Here is a 19,578-nt window from a genome sequence, read left to right as displayed (position 1 = left end):
TTGAGGAGTTAAAGTAGACAGCAGAGATGAGGATGACTGCGTGGAAGCTTCAGCTGGGTTTGGTGGGTCCTCGTACCAGTCTCGCCCATTCCCAGTGCCAGAACCGGAAGAGAGCAGGAGGTAACCCCATTGAGTGCCCACTGGGTAAAGGGATAAGTGTTGGGTACTTCCTTCATTACAACACAGGGGCTGAAGCACAGGGCCTCAGCATGGGACCTCCCGTTTGAAAGCTGCTCGTCTGAGAGAGAGTGAGGGCTGCTCAATAGAGATTCTGGTGGATAGCTCAATTGCAGGGTCCAGGAGAGCTTTGAGGCCATGCAGGCCACTGGGTTAGCTCAGCTTCAGTTTGCAGGTGGATGCAAGCACAGGGTAATGCTGGCAGGTAAGAGGGCCGGGGGAAAAGAGCTGTCAAGCCCCAAAACCTAACCTACACCTTGGATCTAGAGAGAAGCAGGGGGGAGCCAGTGTATGGACCCAGGAGGCCCCACTTCAACAACATAGCAGATGGTGTCTTCCTCTCTGGGGTGAGGGGGTCCCTGCCAGACAGGGCTCTCACTGTGCTGCAGGATCTCTTCCAGTATGAGTTCTGGCTGTGGGAGATAGCCAGGGACGCCTCACAGGCCTCATTGATGATCCGGCCTCTGCTGTACTCCTTGCTGTGTCTCACCAAGAAGCGTGGCAAGAGCATCCCCCCAGGAAACCGACAGCACCTCAGCAGGCACCTTCAGCTATGGGGCTCTCTGTGATTTGATTGGATTTGATTTAAATTTGTGCAGCGCAACAAATACCCATAGGCATCAAGGTGCTGTAGTTACAGCAACCTGGACATTCCAGGGGTAAATTAACAGCCACGAGGCCAGAAAGAGAGCAGCATATGTAGTGCATAGCCAGGTCTTTAGTGCCTTTCTAAATGACAAGTGCCCTTTGATAGAAGTCAGAGACTGGGGGGGGTGAGTCCCAGAGTCTGGCAGCCACATCTGAAAAAGCTCTTCACCCTACCCCTATCGTATTCTGAGTATAGTAACCAGGTTACGATGGACAGATCATAGCTCTCTACCTGGAATGTACCAGTGGAACATCTCCCATATTCCAGCTGGGCATACTTGATAAAGAGCCTTATGTACCATACAGATAGCCTTAAATTCAATACGCTATCTGATAGGGAGCAAGTGAAGCTCACCCTAGCATGAATGTACTGTGCTACACGCAGTTTTGCTTGAGTACTGATGTTAGAGTCCAGATAGAGGGTGTTACAGTAAACAATTCTGGACATAACCTATGCCAGAGCAACTTGCTTCTGCGCTGAAATGGGAATGAAGGGGAATATTTATTTATTTTCAACCTTCTTATAAGCCAGAAGCATGTGTCAGCTGTGCCATTGTCTTGTCCACTAAGAAAAAAACTCACTGTCTAGGATCACTCCAAGATTTTTAGTCTTATCGACAGAGACAGGCAAGGTGCCAAAGCAGTTTGGCCTCCAGGTGTCATTCCAGATCGAAGGAATCTGTTGTGAAAAGCAGCACCTTAGTTTTCGCACCATTGCCTTGAAGGAAATTTCTTCCCATGCATTGTGCTACCGCAGGCATACATTGTGAGAAATTCACTGTTGTGAGTTCTTGGTAATCATCACAATGATTTGGATGTTGTCAGCGTAAGATATTGCCTGCAACCCATAGGAACTGATAATGATGGCAAGTGGAGAAACACACAGATTAAATAATGTAGGGCTCAAAGATGAGCCCCGTGGTACTCCACAAGGCAAGGAGAAAACATCTGAGTATTGATTCAGCATAACCATTTGAGAGTGATCTTTGTAGGAGGAGGACAACAGTGCCAAGGTCCTACATGTAATGCCCATCTCTTGTAGGCATTTAATTAGTAATAGAGCCCGTTAAGGGCTGTGGACGTGGTGGCACAGTTCGTATGTCGGAGGCCTGCCATGTGTGAGCCGCTCTCTAGCGCAGGAGACCTCTTGTCTAAGACCCCCCCCCCTAATAGGAGAGGGCCGGGGGCTGCAGTCAGGACCGCTTTTAATGGGTGGGGGTGAGGTGGGTGTTTGGGATTGGTGAGGTGTCGAGTCTGATGTATGCTTCCTGCTGTCACCACTCCTGGAGCTTGCCCGAGGAAGGTGCAGACAAGTTGGTGGCTCAGTGGGGTCTGCCTCCAGGGATCCGGTCTGCAGTTGCCGGGGCCCTCCATACAGGGTTGTCAAAAGGGTCCTATCAACCGCCCCCTCCCCCAGACCAGGGGTGTTTGGCAGATGTCTTCTCCTGACGACACTGGAGAGGACCCGGTGCCATGGATGACACCAAACGGCTGTTATGGGTCTGGAGCAGAGACCAAAGTCGTCTCACTCCATAGTCTGCCTGGCCATGCCCCTACCAACTATTTTTGAGCCCCCTCAGCTGTCTCCTGAATATTTACTTTTTGTCAAGTCTCTACTGGGGCTTCTCAATTATTGAATCTGTGGGTCTCACCCTGACTGTTGATTGTCTAGATAAACAATTGATTTCTTCTGCATCTGAGTTTATATGCCAGTAAATAGTTGGGTTTATAATCTTTTTTTGTAACATTGTTGTTTTTCGTTTCTGATTTTCTCCATCAGCTTAGAGTCTTTCTTCACCCTGTGACATTGTGTTTGGACTCTTAAGTGCTGTAATTCTGCTTGTACTTGCCACTAGCGCCTTTCGTAATTTCCTGACAGTGGTCCCAAAAGTAATGTCCTCATGTCATTCTTGATGCCTTATGTTTGCTACATAACATCCTTTTCAGCAAGTGTATTGGCATTTGTCTCAAAGATAATCAGATCTTGTATTTCGGTCTCGCACCGTGACCTACGCTGGTAGTTCTCACAGATCTCCATGTTCTGTGTCGCCTCTCCTTAGATTGTACAGTAAAATGTAACCATTTACAGATTCATGATCTGAAAAAGTGGACTTCTTTCGTTCACCAGTTCCAAACCCTGGGAAAATTACATTCATGTGACAAAAAGTGATCTGGCAATTGCTAGAGAGGGTGTGGTGCAACTGGATCTCTGATACACTTACTGTTGCATGCCAGAAACTAGGCATGTACTGAGATGATATTTTGAGGGCAGTGAATACTATTTTGAATTACAGGTTCCACAACACTTGGGAGTGGTTGTTCAGAGATTTTAATTTACTAGGTTACCAAGTCACAGAAAGGGAATTAAACGCATGTACTTGTGGCAGCAATTAGATCAGTACTAGTGTTTTGTAGACTGTTAATAGTGCCTTTCTAGAAAGGATGGTTAACTTGAACGGGTAAGTTTTAGCAGTAGGAAATAATGATCTTGTCAGTAGAGCATAACTTCCAGCCATTTGATACAAATTAATTCTCCTTGATTTATCTGGGGACTTGAGTACCCCCATGCCGCATACTATGAAAGTGCTTGGATTCCTAGATCATGTAGCTCCCCTGTAGAACCTGATGGGGAAAAACGGTCTTGCTCCTTTACTTGGCCCAAAAGAACCTTCAATTTCCTTTGTAAGTTGTAATTGCTGTTGAGAGATCAAGAATCTCATTGAGCCAGATATCTTTGGAGTTGGTGGGGGTAGAAGATTGGAGTTGTTTGACTGGAATTCTTTTACTTGATTTGCTCCTGACTAGATGATTGTAGACATTAGTAGTTTTAGAACCCCAAACATTAAATTAATGCTATTATTTTATCTTAAAATGTACTTATGTGTCTAGAGTATTTTAGATGACTAGATGATTGTAGCCATTAGTTTTAGAACCCACAAAATTGAATAAATGCTATTATTTTATCCTAAAACTTACTTTTTATGTGTCCAGAGTATTTTTATAAATATTCTGAAAAATTACAACCGTTTGTTCAATAAATGTATAATTTTGAAACCTTGTTTTTTTTTTTTTTTTTTTTTTTAAACCTCTGCAGGATTTTTATAATTGGCCAGATGAATCTTTTGAAGAAATGGACAGCACACTTGCTGTCCAACAGGTAAGGATGCTATCAACGTAATGGTAGTTCAATTGTGAATTGGTTCTCTAATTGTATGTATTCAAACTTCAAAAGAAAGCAACACTTGTTAAGACATTCTTGTTTGTGCTTGTAGTTTGTAAATTTCCTTAACTAAAATTGATCTGATTTAGTGCTTAATTTGTGAAAATATGGGCCAATGGCTGTGACAGAAAGGTAATCTGGAGCCTTGCTTTTCGGTGTCAACTACATATATAGTCTAAATCATCCGTTAACTACCCAAATTATAGACCATATGTGTCATCTGTTACGCAGTTATCATATTTGTTTTTTGTATCTGGTTACACAGTTTCCAGTGCACTACTTCAGAATATGTGTTTGTGACCCACTTTGACAGTTGAGAAGGCTTTCTAGGAAGCAGGTGAAAACTTAAAAAGCATTTTTTTGGCCTCCTCCATTTTCCCTCCACTCACATGGTTTCTAGTAGATTTCTTCTAGAAGAACAGACAGTTGTGTTATTGTTATCGTATTTATATAGCGCTTACTACACCTGACAAAGCGTCGAAGCGCTTTTCGGTGAGTAGCACGCTACTCTGGAACCCAACAAGAATTACTGATGGATTAGTATTGGGAAATAATGAGTATAGTTTTAGTATTATTATGAGTTAATTTGAGCCGCGGATATGAGAGTTTGTTAGTTAGATTGACTGGAGTAATGGAGGGGTGGAGGAGGAAAGAAATCCAGAAGTGTTCATTGGGAGTATATCCTTAATTTACTCATCCCAAAGGTTTGGGATGAGTAAAGGGGGATGGAGGAGGGAAGAGTATGTGGAATGGTTAGGGAGAGCATAATAGCAGGGTGAGATAAATGCGGGAGAATTTGGTAGAGTTGTATGAGAGGTCACGGTAGTAGAGTGAGGTTTGGTGAGTTAGATGTGGAAGCGGAGGGAAGAGCTAAGGCAGAGTTATTTAGGAGATGAAAGTAGTAGAAAGGATTTGGGATGAGTCAGAGTGAGAATGGAGGATAGTTTGATAGAGACATGACATATGATGATAGGTAGTCAAGTGTGATCAGATGAGAGCAGGAATTCATAGATATCTAGTATAACAACCCACCCAGGAGCCATGCAATGACCCACGAACATGCCAAGCACAGAAACAACATATACACGTACATACATATATATACATACACACACATATGCACATACAATACATAATTAGAACCATGGGTAAAATATACTTAGTCAAACAGGTTTAAAGAGTGTGTGTGTAGTTTATTGTTATGACCTAGTAGCAATACATATATTCTAAAGAAACTGTACATAACTAGAAATATACACTGTAAGGAAATGCCTCCTTGGCATGGTTGCCCCCTGACTTTTTGCCTTTGCTGATGCTATGTTTACAATTGAAAGTGTGCTGAGGCCTGCTAACCAGGCCCCAGCACCAGTGTTCTTTCCCTAACCTGTACTTTTGTATCCACAATTGGCAGACCCTGGCATCCAGATAAGTCCCTTGTAACTGGTACTTCTAGTACCAAGGGCCCTGATGCCAAGGAAGGTCTCTAAGGGCTGCAGCATGTCTTATGCCACCCTGGAGACCTCTCACTCAGCACAGACACACTGCTTGCCAGCTTGTGTGTGCTAGTGAGAACAAAACGAGTAAGTCGACATGGCACTCCCCTCAGGGTGCCATGCCAGCCTCTCACTGCCTATGCAAGTATAGGTCAGTCACCCCTCTAGCAGGCCTTACAGCCCTAAGGCAGGGTGCACTATACCATAGGTGAGGGTACCAGTGCATGAGCATGGTACCCCTACAGTGTCTAAACAAAACCTTAGACATTGTAAGTGCAGGGTAGCCATAAGAGTATATGGTCTGGGAGTTTGTCAAACACGAACTCCACAGCACCATAATGGCTACACTGAAAACTGGGAAGTTTGGTATCAAACTTCTCAGCACAATAAATGCACACTGATGCCAGTGTACATTTTATTGCAAAATACACCCCAGAGGGCACCTTAGAGGTGCCCCCTGAAACTTAACCGACTGTCTGTGTAGGCTGACTAGTTCCAGCAGCCTGCCACACTAGAGACATGTTGCTGGCCCCATGGGGAGAGTGCCTTTGTCACTCTGAGGCCAGTAACAAAGCCTGCACTGGGTGGAGATGCTAACACCTCCCCCAGGCAGGAGCTGTAACACCTGGCGGTGAGCCTCAAAGGCTCACCCCTTTGTCACAGCCCAGCAGGGCACTCCAGCTTAGTGGAGTTGCCCGCCCCCTCCGGCCACGGCCCCCACTTTTGGCGGCAAGGCTGGAGGGAACAAAGAAAGCAACAAGGAGGAGTCACTGGCCAGTCAGGACAGCCCCTAAGGTGTCCTGAGCTGAGGTGACTCTGACTTTTAGAAATCCTCCATCTTGCAGATGGAGGATTCCCCCAATAGGGTTAGGATTGTGACCCCCTCCCCTTGGGAGGAGGCACAAAGAGGGTGTACCCACCCTCAGGGCTAGTAGCCATTGGCTACTAACCCCCCAGACCTAAACACGCCCTTAAATTTAGTATTTAAGGGCTACCCTGAACCCTAGAAAATTAGATTCCTGCAACAACAAGAAGAAGGACTGCCTAGCTGAAAAACCCCTGCAGAGGAAGACCAGAAGACCACAACTGCCTTGGCTCCAGAAACTCACCGGCCTGTCTCCTGCCTTCCAAAGAACTCTGCTCCAGCGACGCCTTCCAAAGGGACCAGCGACCTCTGAATCCTCTGAGGACTGCCCTGCTTCGAAAAAGACAAGAAACTCCCGAGGACAGCGGACCTGCTCCAAAAAGACTGCAACTTTGTTTCAAGGAGCAGCTTTAAAGACCCTGCAACTCCCCGCAAGAAGCGTGAGACTTGCAACACTGCACCCGGCGACCCCGACTCGGCTGGTGGAGAACCAACACCTCAGGGAGGACCCCCGGACTACTCTCCGACTGTGAGTACCAAAACCTGTCCCCTCTGAGCCCCCACAGCGCCGCCTGCAGAGGGAATCCCGAGGCTTCCCCTGACTGCGACTCTCTGAAACCTAAGTCCCGACGCCTGGAAAAGACCCTGCACCCGCAGCCCCCAGGACCTGAAGGACCGGACTTTCACGGGAGAAGTGACCCCCAGGAGTCCCTCTCCCTTGCCCAAGTGGAGGTTTCCCCGAGGAAGCCCCCCCCTTGCCTGCCTGCAGCGCTGAAGAGATCCCTTGATCTCTCATTGACTTACATTGCGATCCCGACGCTTGTTCTAACACTGCACCCGGCCGCCCCCGCGCCGCTGAGGGTGAAATTTCTGTGTGGGCTTGTGTCCCCCCCGGTGCCCTACAAAACCCCCCTGGTCTGCCCTCCGAAGACGCGGGTACTTACCTGCAAGCAGACCGGAACCGGGGCACCCCCTTCTCTCCATTCTAGCCTATGCGTTTTGGGCACCACTTTGAACTCTGCACCTGACCGGCCCTGAGCTGCTGGTGTGGTGACTTTGGGGTTGCTCCGAACCCCCAACGGTGGGCTACCTTGGACCAAGAACTGAACCCTGTAAGTGTCTTACTTACCTGGTAAAACTAACAAAAACTTACCTCCCCCAGGAACTGTGAAAATTGCACTGTGTCCACTTTTAAAGTAGCTATTTGTCAATAACTTGAAAAGTATACATGCAATTGAAATGATTCAAAGTTCCTAATGTACTTACCTGCAATACCTTTCAAACAAGATATTACATGTTAAATTTGAACCTGTGGTTCTTAAAATAAACTAAGAAAAGATATTTTTCTATAACAAAACCTATTGGCTGGATTTGTCTCTGAGTGTGTGTACCTCATTTATTGTCTATGTGTATGTACAACAAATGCTTAACACTACTCCTTGGATAAGCCTACTGCTCGACCACACTACCACAAAATAGAGCATTAGTATTATCTATTTTTACCACTATTTTACCTCTAAGGGGAACCCTTGGACTCTGTGCATGCTATTCCTTACTTTGAAATAGCACATACAGAGCCAACTTCCTACATACACATAATCTGAAAAACATTTTTTTATCAACATAGGCATATGCAGTTCATAGTTGTTTGAATAGGGTGGTTATGAAGGAAAGAGCCAACTCTTGAGTAATTTTCTGAAGACAAGAAATTTATCTGTTGCTCTTATAGTTGGGGGTAATGAATTCCATAGTTTGGCTGATCCTGATAAACAAGAAAACATGTTTCTCACAGCACCATAAGGCAGTTTAACTTCACATGCATTTTCAAACATGGTCTGCCGTGCTTCTGTGATTCTCTAAACAACAAAAAACAATTACACTTTTAAATCGCGCACTTCGAAATTCCCAATTTGACTCCGAATCCTGCCGACTACGCCATAATGTTCTGCTTTCCTGCTCTTATCTCATAACCGAGCTTACAGAACCTCTCTGGAATGCACTTCTGAGTTTAAAGAAGACATTTATTTTTATTATTTCTTCACCGCAAGGTTCTTGAGAGATGAAATTAGTAGATTGGAAGCACACGCTCAAAAGTAGTCGCAGCAATGAAAGCAAAATATATCAAAGTACTTCTCAGTTGCAATGTACACAGCAAACACGTGATTATATTATAGCATAACTTCAAAGCAAAGCATAAAAGTCAAAATTCATCACCGTAGGGCCTATAGCTCAGCTTCATCTTTCTGGGGTCTGCAAGTTGATGATTCCGGTCAACTGCGAGAAAGAGATTTTCTACCCAAATGGGAGACAGGCAACTGACGTCTATGTTCCTGTCTGAAGTCAAGCAGATTCAATCTACCCCTGCTGTAGCCCAGAGTCATCCTTAAAAGCAAACTCAGTGTGAGAACTGAAGAACCTTGGAGAGTGGCCAATTCTCCCGAGCTCCCTCGCTCTCAAACTGGATTGCAAGGTAAAAACAAAATCTACGTGCTCTTATCAGCTAAGGTCTGGTGTGAAGAACACTGCTTGGTCTATCGTGTGGAAAAACACAGCTTGGAAAAACACAGCTCATCTGCAATGTCTAACCCCACGTTAAAGCCAATAGGCAGCTAACCTAAATATAGAATGTAATGGCTAATGCCATGTCAAAGCCAATAGGCAGCTAACCTAAATATCAAATGTAATGTCTAATGCCATGTCAAAGCCAATAGGCAGCTAAACTGAATACAGAATGTAATGGCTAATGCCATGTCAAAGCCAATAGGCAGCTAAACTGAATACAAAATGTAATGGCTAATGCCATGTCAAAGCCAATAGGCAGCTAAACTGAATACAGAATGTAATGGCTAATGCCATGTTAAAGCCAATAGGCAGCTAAACTGAACAAAACATATAATGTGCTACTGGTGAACATTGAGCAACTAATATGCGCAGCGGTGAAACACAGTCATTGGTCAAACACAATTAATAGCATGAAATTCCACCCTATGACCAATGAATTTTTGTTTACATACCTCTTATTTCAAACAAAAGCAAAAAACAAAAACATCAACACCATAAAAATATTATAAGCAAATCCGATTTGAATGATAAAAGCAATCACTGTAAAGCAATGGAAGTGGATTAACATATTGATCTCATAACCTTTCACATCAGATACATCTACACAGAAAAGACTGAAACTTTTATACTCTGACTGGGATAATAACTGATTGAACAGTGTCTCTAAAATAGCAATTTGATGTAGCATGAGTTCTACTCATGTAAAGGTACATGGTCCACCTGAAAGGTTTGCTGGAATGTAAACGAAAGTCAGAGTTCCATACGAAAAAAACACAGACAGTTAACTGGTAAGGTTGCTTAGTTCTAGTAGAAGAACATAATCAAACAAGATGAACTTGAACTGTAGGCGCCAATTGCGCGAAATGGATCCATGGATCAGGTTCAGGTTGGGGGTTCGGTCCCTCCTCTGACCCCACACGCACACACCCGAAGGGAGACCACACAGCACACTCATGGTCAGTGGCGAAACGTGTTAGGATCTGCAAAAGAAAAAAGTATGACTTTTCTTGCAAATAACATTTGTCATCTGAAATGTGCCCTTCCTCTTCCTTTCCGTGTTTTATAATCAGCAGGACGTTTTTGGGGCCCTTTATGATTTCTGGAGGGTCACTTGGGGCTTCAACCCACACCTCAGCACTGAGGTTTTCTTCTGCTGCACCACAGCTTCCCTTCCCTTTCCTTGTACTGTCAGAAGGGCTGGGGCAGACTCCTTCTTTACCAAACCTCCATTCACTGCACTTTTGACAAGTTGGGCCGTTCTGTCTTCAATTTGTATGAATGAATCAGATTATTTTCTAGTTATCATCATAATTTTGATTTCTCCTTGGTAATCCGCAGCAATCACTCCTCCTAAAACCTGATCAATTTGCCATATCTGTCCTGGTATCTTTCCTCCCTCCAACTGATCTTTGACTGTTTGTGGTACAGATTGCTGTTGTGCGTGCTGACAAATAGGTAAAATCACAGTTTTTATCAAATCTAGGGGAATGTGCATCTCTCTAATCTCTGGCCACCTATAAGTGGCTTTTTCTCCAAGCTGTCCACATTTCTGGTGCACCCACTTAGCCATCCCCACTAAGTCAGAATTCTGTGTGGACACTTCAGACTCAGAATTTTTCTCTTTAACATCTGCAAGGGAATTGAACCAGTTATGTACAAGCCATGTGGAAACCAAACGGCTAAACCATTGGCAGTGAACCAAGAATCAGTGTAAAAATGACACATCTCAAGCAGCTCTTGCTTTAAAGTCTGAAACTTTTTACAACACTGTTCCTTCACCTGTGCTAGAAAACAACTCTTTAGTCAATGAATCATTAGTCAAACAAACATGCTTTTTATCCTCAGGGGACACAAATTCAAATGGTCCACTCAATTTCACTGGTGACTCTTTTACCTGTGGTACTCCCTGCACCCTCTCCACATCCTGAAAAGGGGCTTGTGACACCTGTTCATGTAGGGCTGCAGTGACTCTAGCCTTGTCTTGCATGTACCAGATCCAGTGTATGATACTAGCTTCATGTGCATGTCCTAAACTGTGAGATTTAGGTGAACTCATCACCCACTGCATGCTTGATATTTCAGGTTTCATACTCCAAAGTTCCAGGGGCACTCTTGTCCTCCCCTGTTCCTGATTTACATGTAAATCAGTGTTTCCCTCTTGCACTGCGCAGAAACCTAAAGTCTGAATTATTTCATTTGCCAAATCAGATGCACGCAGCTGCCCATGCTTTTTTCTAGTTACTTTATACCAAAGTGTTAGGATTTCACTCAGATGAGGACTATACTGTTTCCAAAAATCAAACAGGCTCATGAAAATCTGTTTCTTTTGCTTAGTGCAAACAGTAAAACTCTAAAACCTTTTGTTTTACTTGTGCCAGTAACTGCTCATTTTGCGACGGTACTTCTGCCATGTCCGAATTAATTTTTCTTTGCAGAAGCGGTCTGTAAATAACATTCTGAGCACTGTTATCAGTTAAGGAATGCTCTTCAACTGCCAAAAACTGAGGGGTGTTTTGCTCACACGGAGGCTCAGACTGGCTCACAGCTGTCTTAACCCCCTCGTTACTGGAATGGGAAAAGCCAGATTCTTCTAAAACAGCAGTTTTATAGATTTCAGCATTATCTTGCAATAATGTGTTCTGGCTAATTTGCTCACGTAAATTCTTATTTTCATGTTCTAACTGCCTACATCTCTCCTGCATTTAAAAGTAGCCAAACCCTTCTGTCAAGAACAAAAGGAACATCATTTCTTTCAAAGGCACATTTTCTAAATATGCTTTATCACAGCACTCATCCAGTCCTGATAAACAAGAAAACATGTTTCTCACAGCACCATAAGGCAGTTTAACTTCACATGCATTTTCAAACATGGTGTGCCGTGCTTCTGTGATTCTCTAAACAACAAAAAACAATTACACTTTTAAATCGCGCACTTCGAAATTCCCAATTTGACTCCGAATCCTGCAGACTACGCCATAATGTTCTGCTTTCCTGCTCTTATCTCATAACCGAGCTTACAGAACCTCTCTGGAATGCACTTCTAAGTTTAAAGAAGACATTTATTGTTATTATTTCTTCACCGCAAGGTTCTTGAGAGATGAAATTAGTAGATTTGAAGCATACGTTCAAAAGTAGTCGCAGAAATGAAAGCAAAATATATCAAAGTACTTCTCAGTTGCAATGTACACAGCAAATATGTGATTATATTATAGCATAACTTCAAAGCAAAGCATAAAAGTCAAAATTAATCACCGTAGGGCCTATAGCTCAGCTTCATCTTTCTGGGGTCTGCAAAGTTGATGACTCTGGTCAACTGCGAGAAAGAGATTTTCTACCCAAACAGGAGGCAGACAACTGACGTCTACGTTCCTGTCTGAAGTCAAGCAGATTCAATCCACCCCTGCTGTAGCCCAGAGTCACCCTGAAAAGCAAAATCGGTGTGAGAACCGAAGAACCTTGGAGAGTGGCCAATTCTCCCGAGCTCCCTCGCTTTCAGACTGGATTGCGAGGTAAACACAAAATCTACGTGCTCTTTTCAGCTAAGGTCTGGTGTGAAGAACACTGCTTGGTCTATCATGTGGAAAAACACAGCTTGGAAAAACACAGCTCATCTGCAATGTCTCAACTGCAATGTCTAACCCCACGTTAAAGCCAATAGGCAGCTAACCTAAATATAGAATGTAATGGCTAATGCCATGTCAAAGCCAATAGGCAGCTAAACTGAATATAAAATGTAATGGCTAATGCCATGTCAAAGCCAATAGGCAGCTAAACTGAATACAAAATGTAATGGCAAATGCCATGTTAAAGCCAATAGGCAGCTAAACTGAACAAAACATATAATGTGCTACTGGTGAACATTGAGCAACTAATATGCGCTTTGGTGAAACACAACGTCATTGGTCAAACACAATTAATAGCATCACAACCACCTATAGTCTTTTTCTTGTATGGTGGTGTTCTAAGGCAGGGTGCCAATCTTGAGCGGAGGTTTCTTTGTTGGATGTATTTGATTATTTTGTTTCTGATAAAAAGCGGTCCTGTTCCATGTATAGCTTTGTGGGTGATACAAAGCAGCTTGAAAGTGCATCTTCTGGCAACGGGTAACCAGTGTAGTGCTCTCAAGGCAGGGGAGATGTGGGCTTGCGGCTTTACATGTAATAGTAGCTTGGCTGCGGAATTCTGGATACGTTGTCGTTTTTTCAAAACAGATAGAGATGACCCATGGTAGAGGCCATTGGCATAATCCAGTTTTGATAGTACAAGCGAGATAGTAGCTTGCACCTTGTGTGGAAATCTGAAGTGGGGGAAGATGCGTCCTAAAGTCTGCAAGGTGATGAAGCTTGTTCGTGCTAATTTGTCCACTTGGGCATTCATAGTTAACTTGGAATCCATGGTGATTCCTAGGTTTTTAACTTCCTTGGATAATTGAGGAGGTGGTCCGAGATAGTCAGGCCAGACGCACAGAGGGTCATAACTTTTCCAGTCACCACATATTAGTATTTCTGTTTTGGAGGTATTTAGTTTGAGATGGCTCCTGGTCATCCACTGATCAATGGCTCTGAGGCAACTGAAGATTTGTGAGTTTTCAATGTTTTGGGGGCATTCTAATTTAAGTAGTATTTGTGTGTCATCTGCATAGTTGTAGCATGTGAGATGGAAATCATTGATCAGTTCTGGTAAAGATATCATGTAGATGTTGAAAAGCAAAGGTGAGATGGTTGACCCTTGGGGGACCCCTGTTTTTGTGAGGTAGGGTTCGGACGAGAAGGGGGGCGAGTGGATGATATTCGATCTTTTTTGAAGATAGGAAGTAATCCAGTCGAGAGCAATCCCTTGTATGCCAGCTTCGTGGAGTCTTTGAATTAGGGTGTCATGGTCAACCGTATCAAAGGCAGCCGAGAGGTCCAAGAGAGAGAGTGCAGCAACTCCATTTCGGTTGACTGTGTTTTTAAGATCATCCCAGATTGCTATGAGTGCCGATTCAGTGCTTCTCCCTGGGTGGAATCCAGTTTGGAATTCTGAAAGTATAGAATTGTCTTCAATGAATTGTGACATCTGGGCGAATGCTGCTCTTTCTAACAATTTGCCCAGGAAAGGTCCATTTGTGATTGGTCTGTAGTTGTTGGGGTCTTGCGGGTCTAGGTTTGTTTTCTTTAATATTCGTATGCATGCCTTTTTCAGGTCTACAGGAAAAGTTCCTGAAGTTAGAGTTGTTGAAGATTCTTCTTACAGGTGTGGCAGCAGAAGTAGATAGAAGAATGTTCTTGAAGATTTGTGGTGGCCAAGGGTCAGAAGGGCAACCAGAATTTCTGCTTGCTTTGACCAAATCCATAAATTCATCCTGGGATATTTGTTTGAAGGACTGTAGAGGTTGGGTTGGTTTATTCTTAGAGGGTATTTTAGGAAAGGGGTTGGTGCTGATGTTTTTCTTCTGTTTTAAATATAATGTGTCTGCCTTGGTTGTGTAGTGAGTTGCCAATTTGTTTGTGAAATCTTGAGTAGTGGGATGACTTCCTTCCATGCATGTAGGTTTTCAAAATTCATTGAGAATTTTATAAAATTCCTTGGTTGTAGATTGAGCATTTTGAATTCTGTCTGAGTAGTACCTTTTTTTAGCTTTTTTTGACTGATTTGTATATCCTGTTAAGTTTGTGTAGCTGCAATTCGTCTTGACTGTTGTTTCCTTTGAGCCAGGTCCACTACAACTTTCTGATTTGTTGCTTTATCTTTTTAAGTTCAGTGTTTCTCCACGGTGTCGGTTTTCTTTTGTTGTGTTTAGTTTTTCTGAGTGGTATTAGGATATCAAAAGCTTCCTGTAGCCACTCATAAGGTTTTGGCACAGAATTAATTGTATCTAGATCTGTGTTAGCTGTTAGTTGTGTTTCTAAGTCATCCAAATTGAGTTTGCTCCATGGTCGATAGGTGTATGTATGTAAGTAGTTGTGGGGTGTGTTGATTTGTGGAGTTGTATGTCGGAAAGTTATCAAATGGTGGTCTGACCAAGTGATTGGCGTGATGCTATGAATAGTAACTAGTTCAGGCTTAGCAAAAATGACATCTAGGATGTGACCAACGATGTGTGTGGGATTGTGCACAATCTGATGTAGGTTCAATGCGACTAGGCCAGTGGTGATAGCTTTTGGATGGGGCATATTGGGTTTGTCAAACCAAATGTTTAGATCCCCAAGAATGCATAGGTTGGAGTATAGTGTAATAAGGTTTGAGACTGTGTCTAGAAAAGCATCTGGGAATGTGGAGTTGTTAGGTGGAGGTCCGTAAAGGAGGATAAAGTTACAGGAGGAAGTTGGAGTAGGGTGGCATCTGGTAAGGAGGGCTTCACAACCTTGTATGGAGATGTCTGTTTTACTGAGGTTCAATGCCTGTTTGAATATAATAGCTAGTCCACCTCCTCTCTTGCCTATACGGTTTTGTGTGATGGTTTGATAGCCTGGAGGAACGGCTTCGTGCAACACTGGGGCCATATCATCTCCCGTGATTCCGTTATGAATAGTAAGTCAGGTTGTGTGTCTATGAGCAGGTCGTACATGTGGTGTTTTTTTTTTTTAGAGTGATCGAGCATTTATGAGCTGGCAGTATAGAAAAGCTGTGTTAGTGGTAGTGTTGTTTTGTTTAGGAGATGGGTAAGCAGTATAATGTGAGCTTGAAGCAGGCTTGTTGCTAGTTGTGATAACCGTTTGAGGCTCACAATAGTCTTGCTTTTCAATCTAGTGTTCCTTTTCCAGCAGGTTAAGGAGGCATTTTGTTGGGTCTGTGTGTGTGGGTGTTGGACTTGGTGGCTGAGAGAGCCATGAAGAGTGTACTGTTTTTTTTAGGGTATTCTTATTATATAATAGACAAAGGGATGCGAGGTTGCTATGAGTGGCATGTTTTTTTATTTTGTTTGCGTTTGTTTAGTGTGGATGGTGTATGGGTTAGGGGTGGTGGAGGAGCATGTGGGTCATGACGTAAGGCTCTAAATTGTGCAAAGACTGTTGTAGGTGGCATTTGTGTCAACAGTGTACAAAACGGTATATCAGATATTTTATTATGAAAGACTTAGTTCTCAAAGAAGAGGTTTCAGCTGGATTCAGACTACCGCTGCCAAAATGAAATATACTCACTTTGTCTGGGTTTTTGATGGCTCAAGCTGCGTGGGTTTTTAAAAACTTTTTTTGTTATACTTATGGTAGCTTTTTGAGTCTGATGAAGGGCTATGAATCTGGGAATTTCTTTTATTTTATTTGTGTAGATTGTGGATTCCATTTTGTGTACTTCTCAGGACCAAGTCTACGTGGATCATTATTCCTGAGGCTTGCAGAATGCCGACCAACATAATGATCACAGTAAATCCGACTGCAGACAGAGGTCATTGACCACCAAAATACCAGACCTAAGGATGGATCATCTTCTTTGGGTTCGACCGGAGAGTGAAAAGGCCAACCAATCTTTTGTGTAGTGTGCTCAGAAATAGAGGATTAAAGACTAGATGCTTTTGGAAAACGTTTGCTGGCTGAGGCTTTCAGATTACAGACATACATTCTATGTCATGTTTAAAAAGTAATGTGGATGCATTACTCATAACACTCTAACAATGTGGATTGATTTATCAACAGTTCAGCCAGACATTTTGTAGTAAATGACACAGATAAACCACTTCAAGTGGCAAGAAATGAAAAAATGTTTACATGCTCATTTATTTGTCTGAAACTTAACTTTAAAAGGAATGCCATTTTGATTTACTGTTTAGTCTCTCTTCTCCGATTCCTTATTCTTTCCATTCATGTCCTGCAGAAAGTAATTCTTAAGTGGAATAAACTAAAAGTCTTTTATGCATGTAAATGAAGAAGGTTCTGCATGTTGTATATATACTCCAGCTTCCTTGCTTGGATATGCCAGACTTTAGTTTATCTCCTGCATGTGGTAAAGTCAGGTTTATTAATTTCTCACAATAAACTGTACTAGAATTACATATCAAAGAATTGTGCAGTCAAACGTCTTTTTTTCACTATCCCAGTGAGAGGTTTTTGAATCAGTCCTTCTCTGACATGACCATGTTCCCCTTGGAGTCCTGAGTCTGCACACATGAACAATCTGTCCTTGAGCACCTTTCATGGAAAGGGCTCTCGTAGTATTCTTTAAACACACTAGAAGAGGCATTTGGGTGTTGCACTGTGCACTCATGAACCTCCTGCTACATGTCCTGGAGTATGCAGCCCTTCTTTTCTTTCTGAGTTCTTTAAACAAAAATATCTGCTTTCCAATTGTTTTCCTTAGTCCCTATCCAGGCATTATTACTGCACACTTCATTAATACTGTTGCAGAACCAAAGAGATTAGGAAAACAGATGCTACGTTAACTATTCTGCTAAGCACAAGGATTGGTTAGAACTATGTATTTTGTAGCCATATGTATATTTTGTGTTTTTACACAGTAAAAGAGGGATAGCAGACCCCTTCAGAGTAGCCACAGAGCAAGATTCAGACAAATGGAAACTATTCATAGATACCCATTTTCAGAAAATTGTGGTTATGAGATTTGCAGAGCAGCCGCTTGGAGATCGTGCCACACATATTGGAATCTGCTTTTTAACCTCTAATTCCAGAGTAGGGCAATCAAATTGGTATTTCCTTTTTACAGAACCTTGTTTTTAGCAAGATAGTAGTAGCTCCTCCATCAGCCTTTTCTTCCCTTGGATCTTTAATAGCTCTCATTAGAAGTAGCGTTAATAATCCAATGTCTCAGCTCTTCTTTGAGATTGAATTCTTAGATACAGTTGAATCTGACTTTGCAGTATTGTACTTCATTGAGTATTGTGACATCCCTAGGTTTTACAAGTGAGCTTGCTCCTCCAAATGATGATAAATGGAAGTTTATATGTGGCAGGCACTCCTCAGAATATATTATTGTGATGTTCTTTCATTCACAACCTAACTGGGAGACAGGACTGACCTAATATATTATACCAACTTCTGATTCTTTGCCGGAGATGTCTTCAGTTTAGCAGGTTCTGACTTAAGTCCTTTCAGCCACCAACACAGCACACAAACATTGATTCTGGGTCTGCTTCTGATGAGAGGATTTTAATTTGTTTTTAAAGATTCTTCCAGAAGTTAAGCATGGAATCAAGAGTTTGCAATTTTCTTATGAAACTGGAAAGAAGCATTTCTGTCATCAAGTATTTCCCTAAAACCTTAGCAGTTAATTCACGTCTCTTGAGTTTGACCCTACAATAACTATTGTGGGATCAAACTCAAGAGTTTGACTCCGCAGCCTTGGTTTTAATTGTGATAAATATCGTCGAAGACTGAGCATGTGTGACTACAGCCTTTTTAGGAAAAGAGCTGACAAATTGCAGTTTAATAAAATATACCAGGTTCAGGAGCTTTGTGCAGCTGATGGCTTCCTGCGTCCTGATAAACCTTTGTAAAATCGAGGAGGAACGGTCAGACTCTGCTCTCCCTTCATGGGGACCAGTTGACACTTCAACAAAGAAACATTGCCAAAGTTTCAAGCAATCTTAGCTTGGCAGGCCTGACACAGCTAGTGCTTTTTCCCTGCAAAATAGTATCACAAAGCTAAAAGGTTCATGGGTTAAGTCCTTGGGCGGGGGGCCACATCTGCATATTATTAAACCCTTTAGTTTAAACTTGTTGAGTTGAGCTCTATCACCCATTACAGGAAACATGGCCCAGATCTGTGCAGATAAAGCTATGCCTGTTTTGTCTGGACACATAAAGGGTCAACGTGCAATGTGCAAATCATCCAATTGCAGGGTCTTGTGAGGTGTGAAACTTCTTTCCTGAAAGACCACATTCTCTGAAGCAGGTTTATGGACTGGACCACTCTTAAGCTTTATCAGCAGATGATGCTCTTACTGTTTCTCACAGTCAAGATGGTTCTTAGGACTACTGTCTCCTATTACAGATTCTTTCTCTATCTTCATCTAAATCAAATAATGTTAATTGTTATGCTTCAACTGCTGCACCAGTTTCTTTCTCATTGTGTGAGGCAAAAGCCTGAAAGTTTAACTTTGAAAAAAAACAATACAGCTCTGCTTCTTTTGATAAACTTAGTTGTATTAATCTTACAAAGGCTCCTATGGTTGTAGTTGCTTGGAAGACAGCTTCTAGTTCATTTCAGCGTTCTTGTTCTCTGACACAGTCAGAACAAAAGCAGTATTGGTGACTTTTTTAAGTGCTGCGTGCCCATTGTAGAAATCCATTCGGCATCTTTGTGGGTGTGCCTTTTGCAAGTATTACTTGTTGGTATTGTCCTTAAACGATACCTCATTTGGCGAAGGGATTGTAGTAAGTATACTTGAATCATGATTATTAATGTGACATTACCTCCTTTTAGAACTCTTATTAATTCTGCCCAACCTGCGGGTAAGAAGATAGTATGGATGCCAGGTATTTGTAGTCTATTCTCCTTCTTTGTAGGCCTTATTCAGCCATTCCTCTGTCTTATGTTAGGCCTCCGATGTCTCGGGATATAAACTAAGGGGGCTTGGAAGCAGACAGTAGTGACATTAGTAGAATGCTTAAGTCAAAACACCTATTGATAGGTGCGTTTGGCTGTGTTTGCTAATGAAAGAAGTGTATCCAACCATC

At 42.6% G+C, this 19,578-nt stretch overlaps 1 protein-coding gene across 2 annotated transcripts in view; it reads left to right on the top strand.

Moving 5' to 3' along the window:
• Positions 1-19,578, top strand: part of LOC138285629 (MOB-like protein phocein) — a 464,238-nt gene that overhangs the window by 325,990 nt on the left and 118,670 nt on the right. For both annotated transcript variants that reach the window (XM_069225826.1, XM_069225823.1), the window contains one exon: positions 3,920-3,982. In XM_069225826.1, coding sequence (XP_069081927.1) covers positions 3,920-3,982 — 63 coding nt within the window. The remainder of the gene's footprint in view (positions 1-3,919; positions 3,983-19,578) is intronic.

This window comes from Pleurodeles waltl, chromosome 3_1 (assembly GCF_031143425.1).
Source record: "Pleurodeles waltl isolate 20211129_DDA chromosome 3_1, aPleWal1.hap1.20221129, whole genome shotgun sequence".
NCBI classification, from domain to species: domain Eukaryota; kingdom Metazoa; phylum Chordata; class Amphibia; order Caudata; family Salamandridae; genus Pleurodeles; species Pleurodeles waltl.
This window is presented reverse-complemented; position numbering and strand designations above follow the sequence as displayed.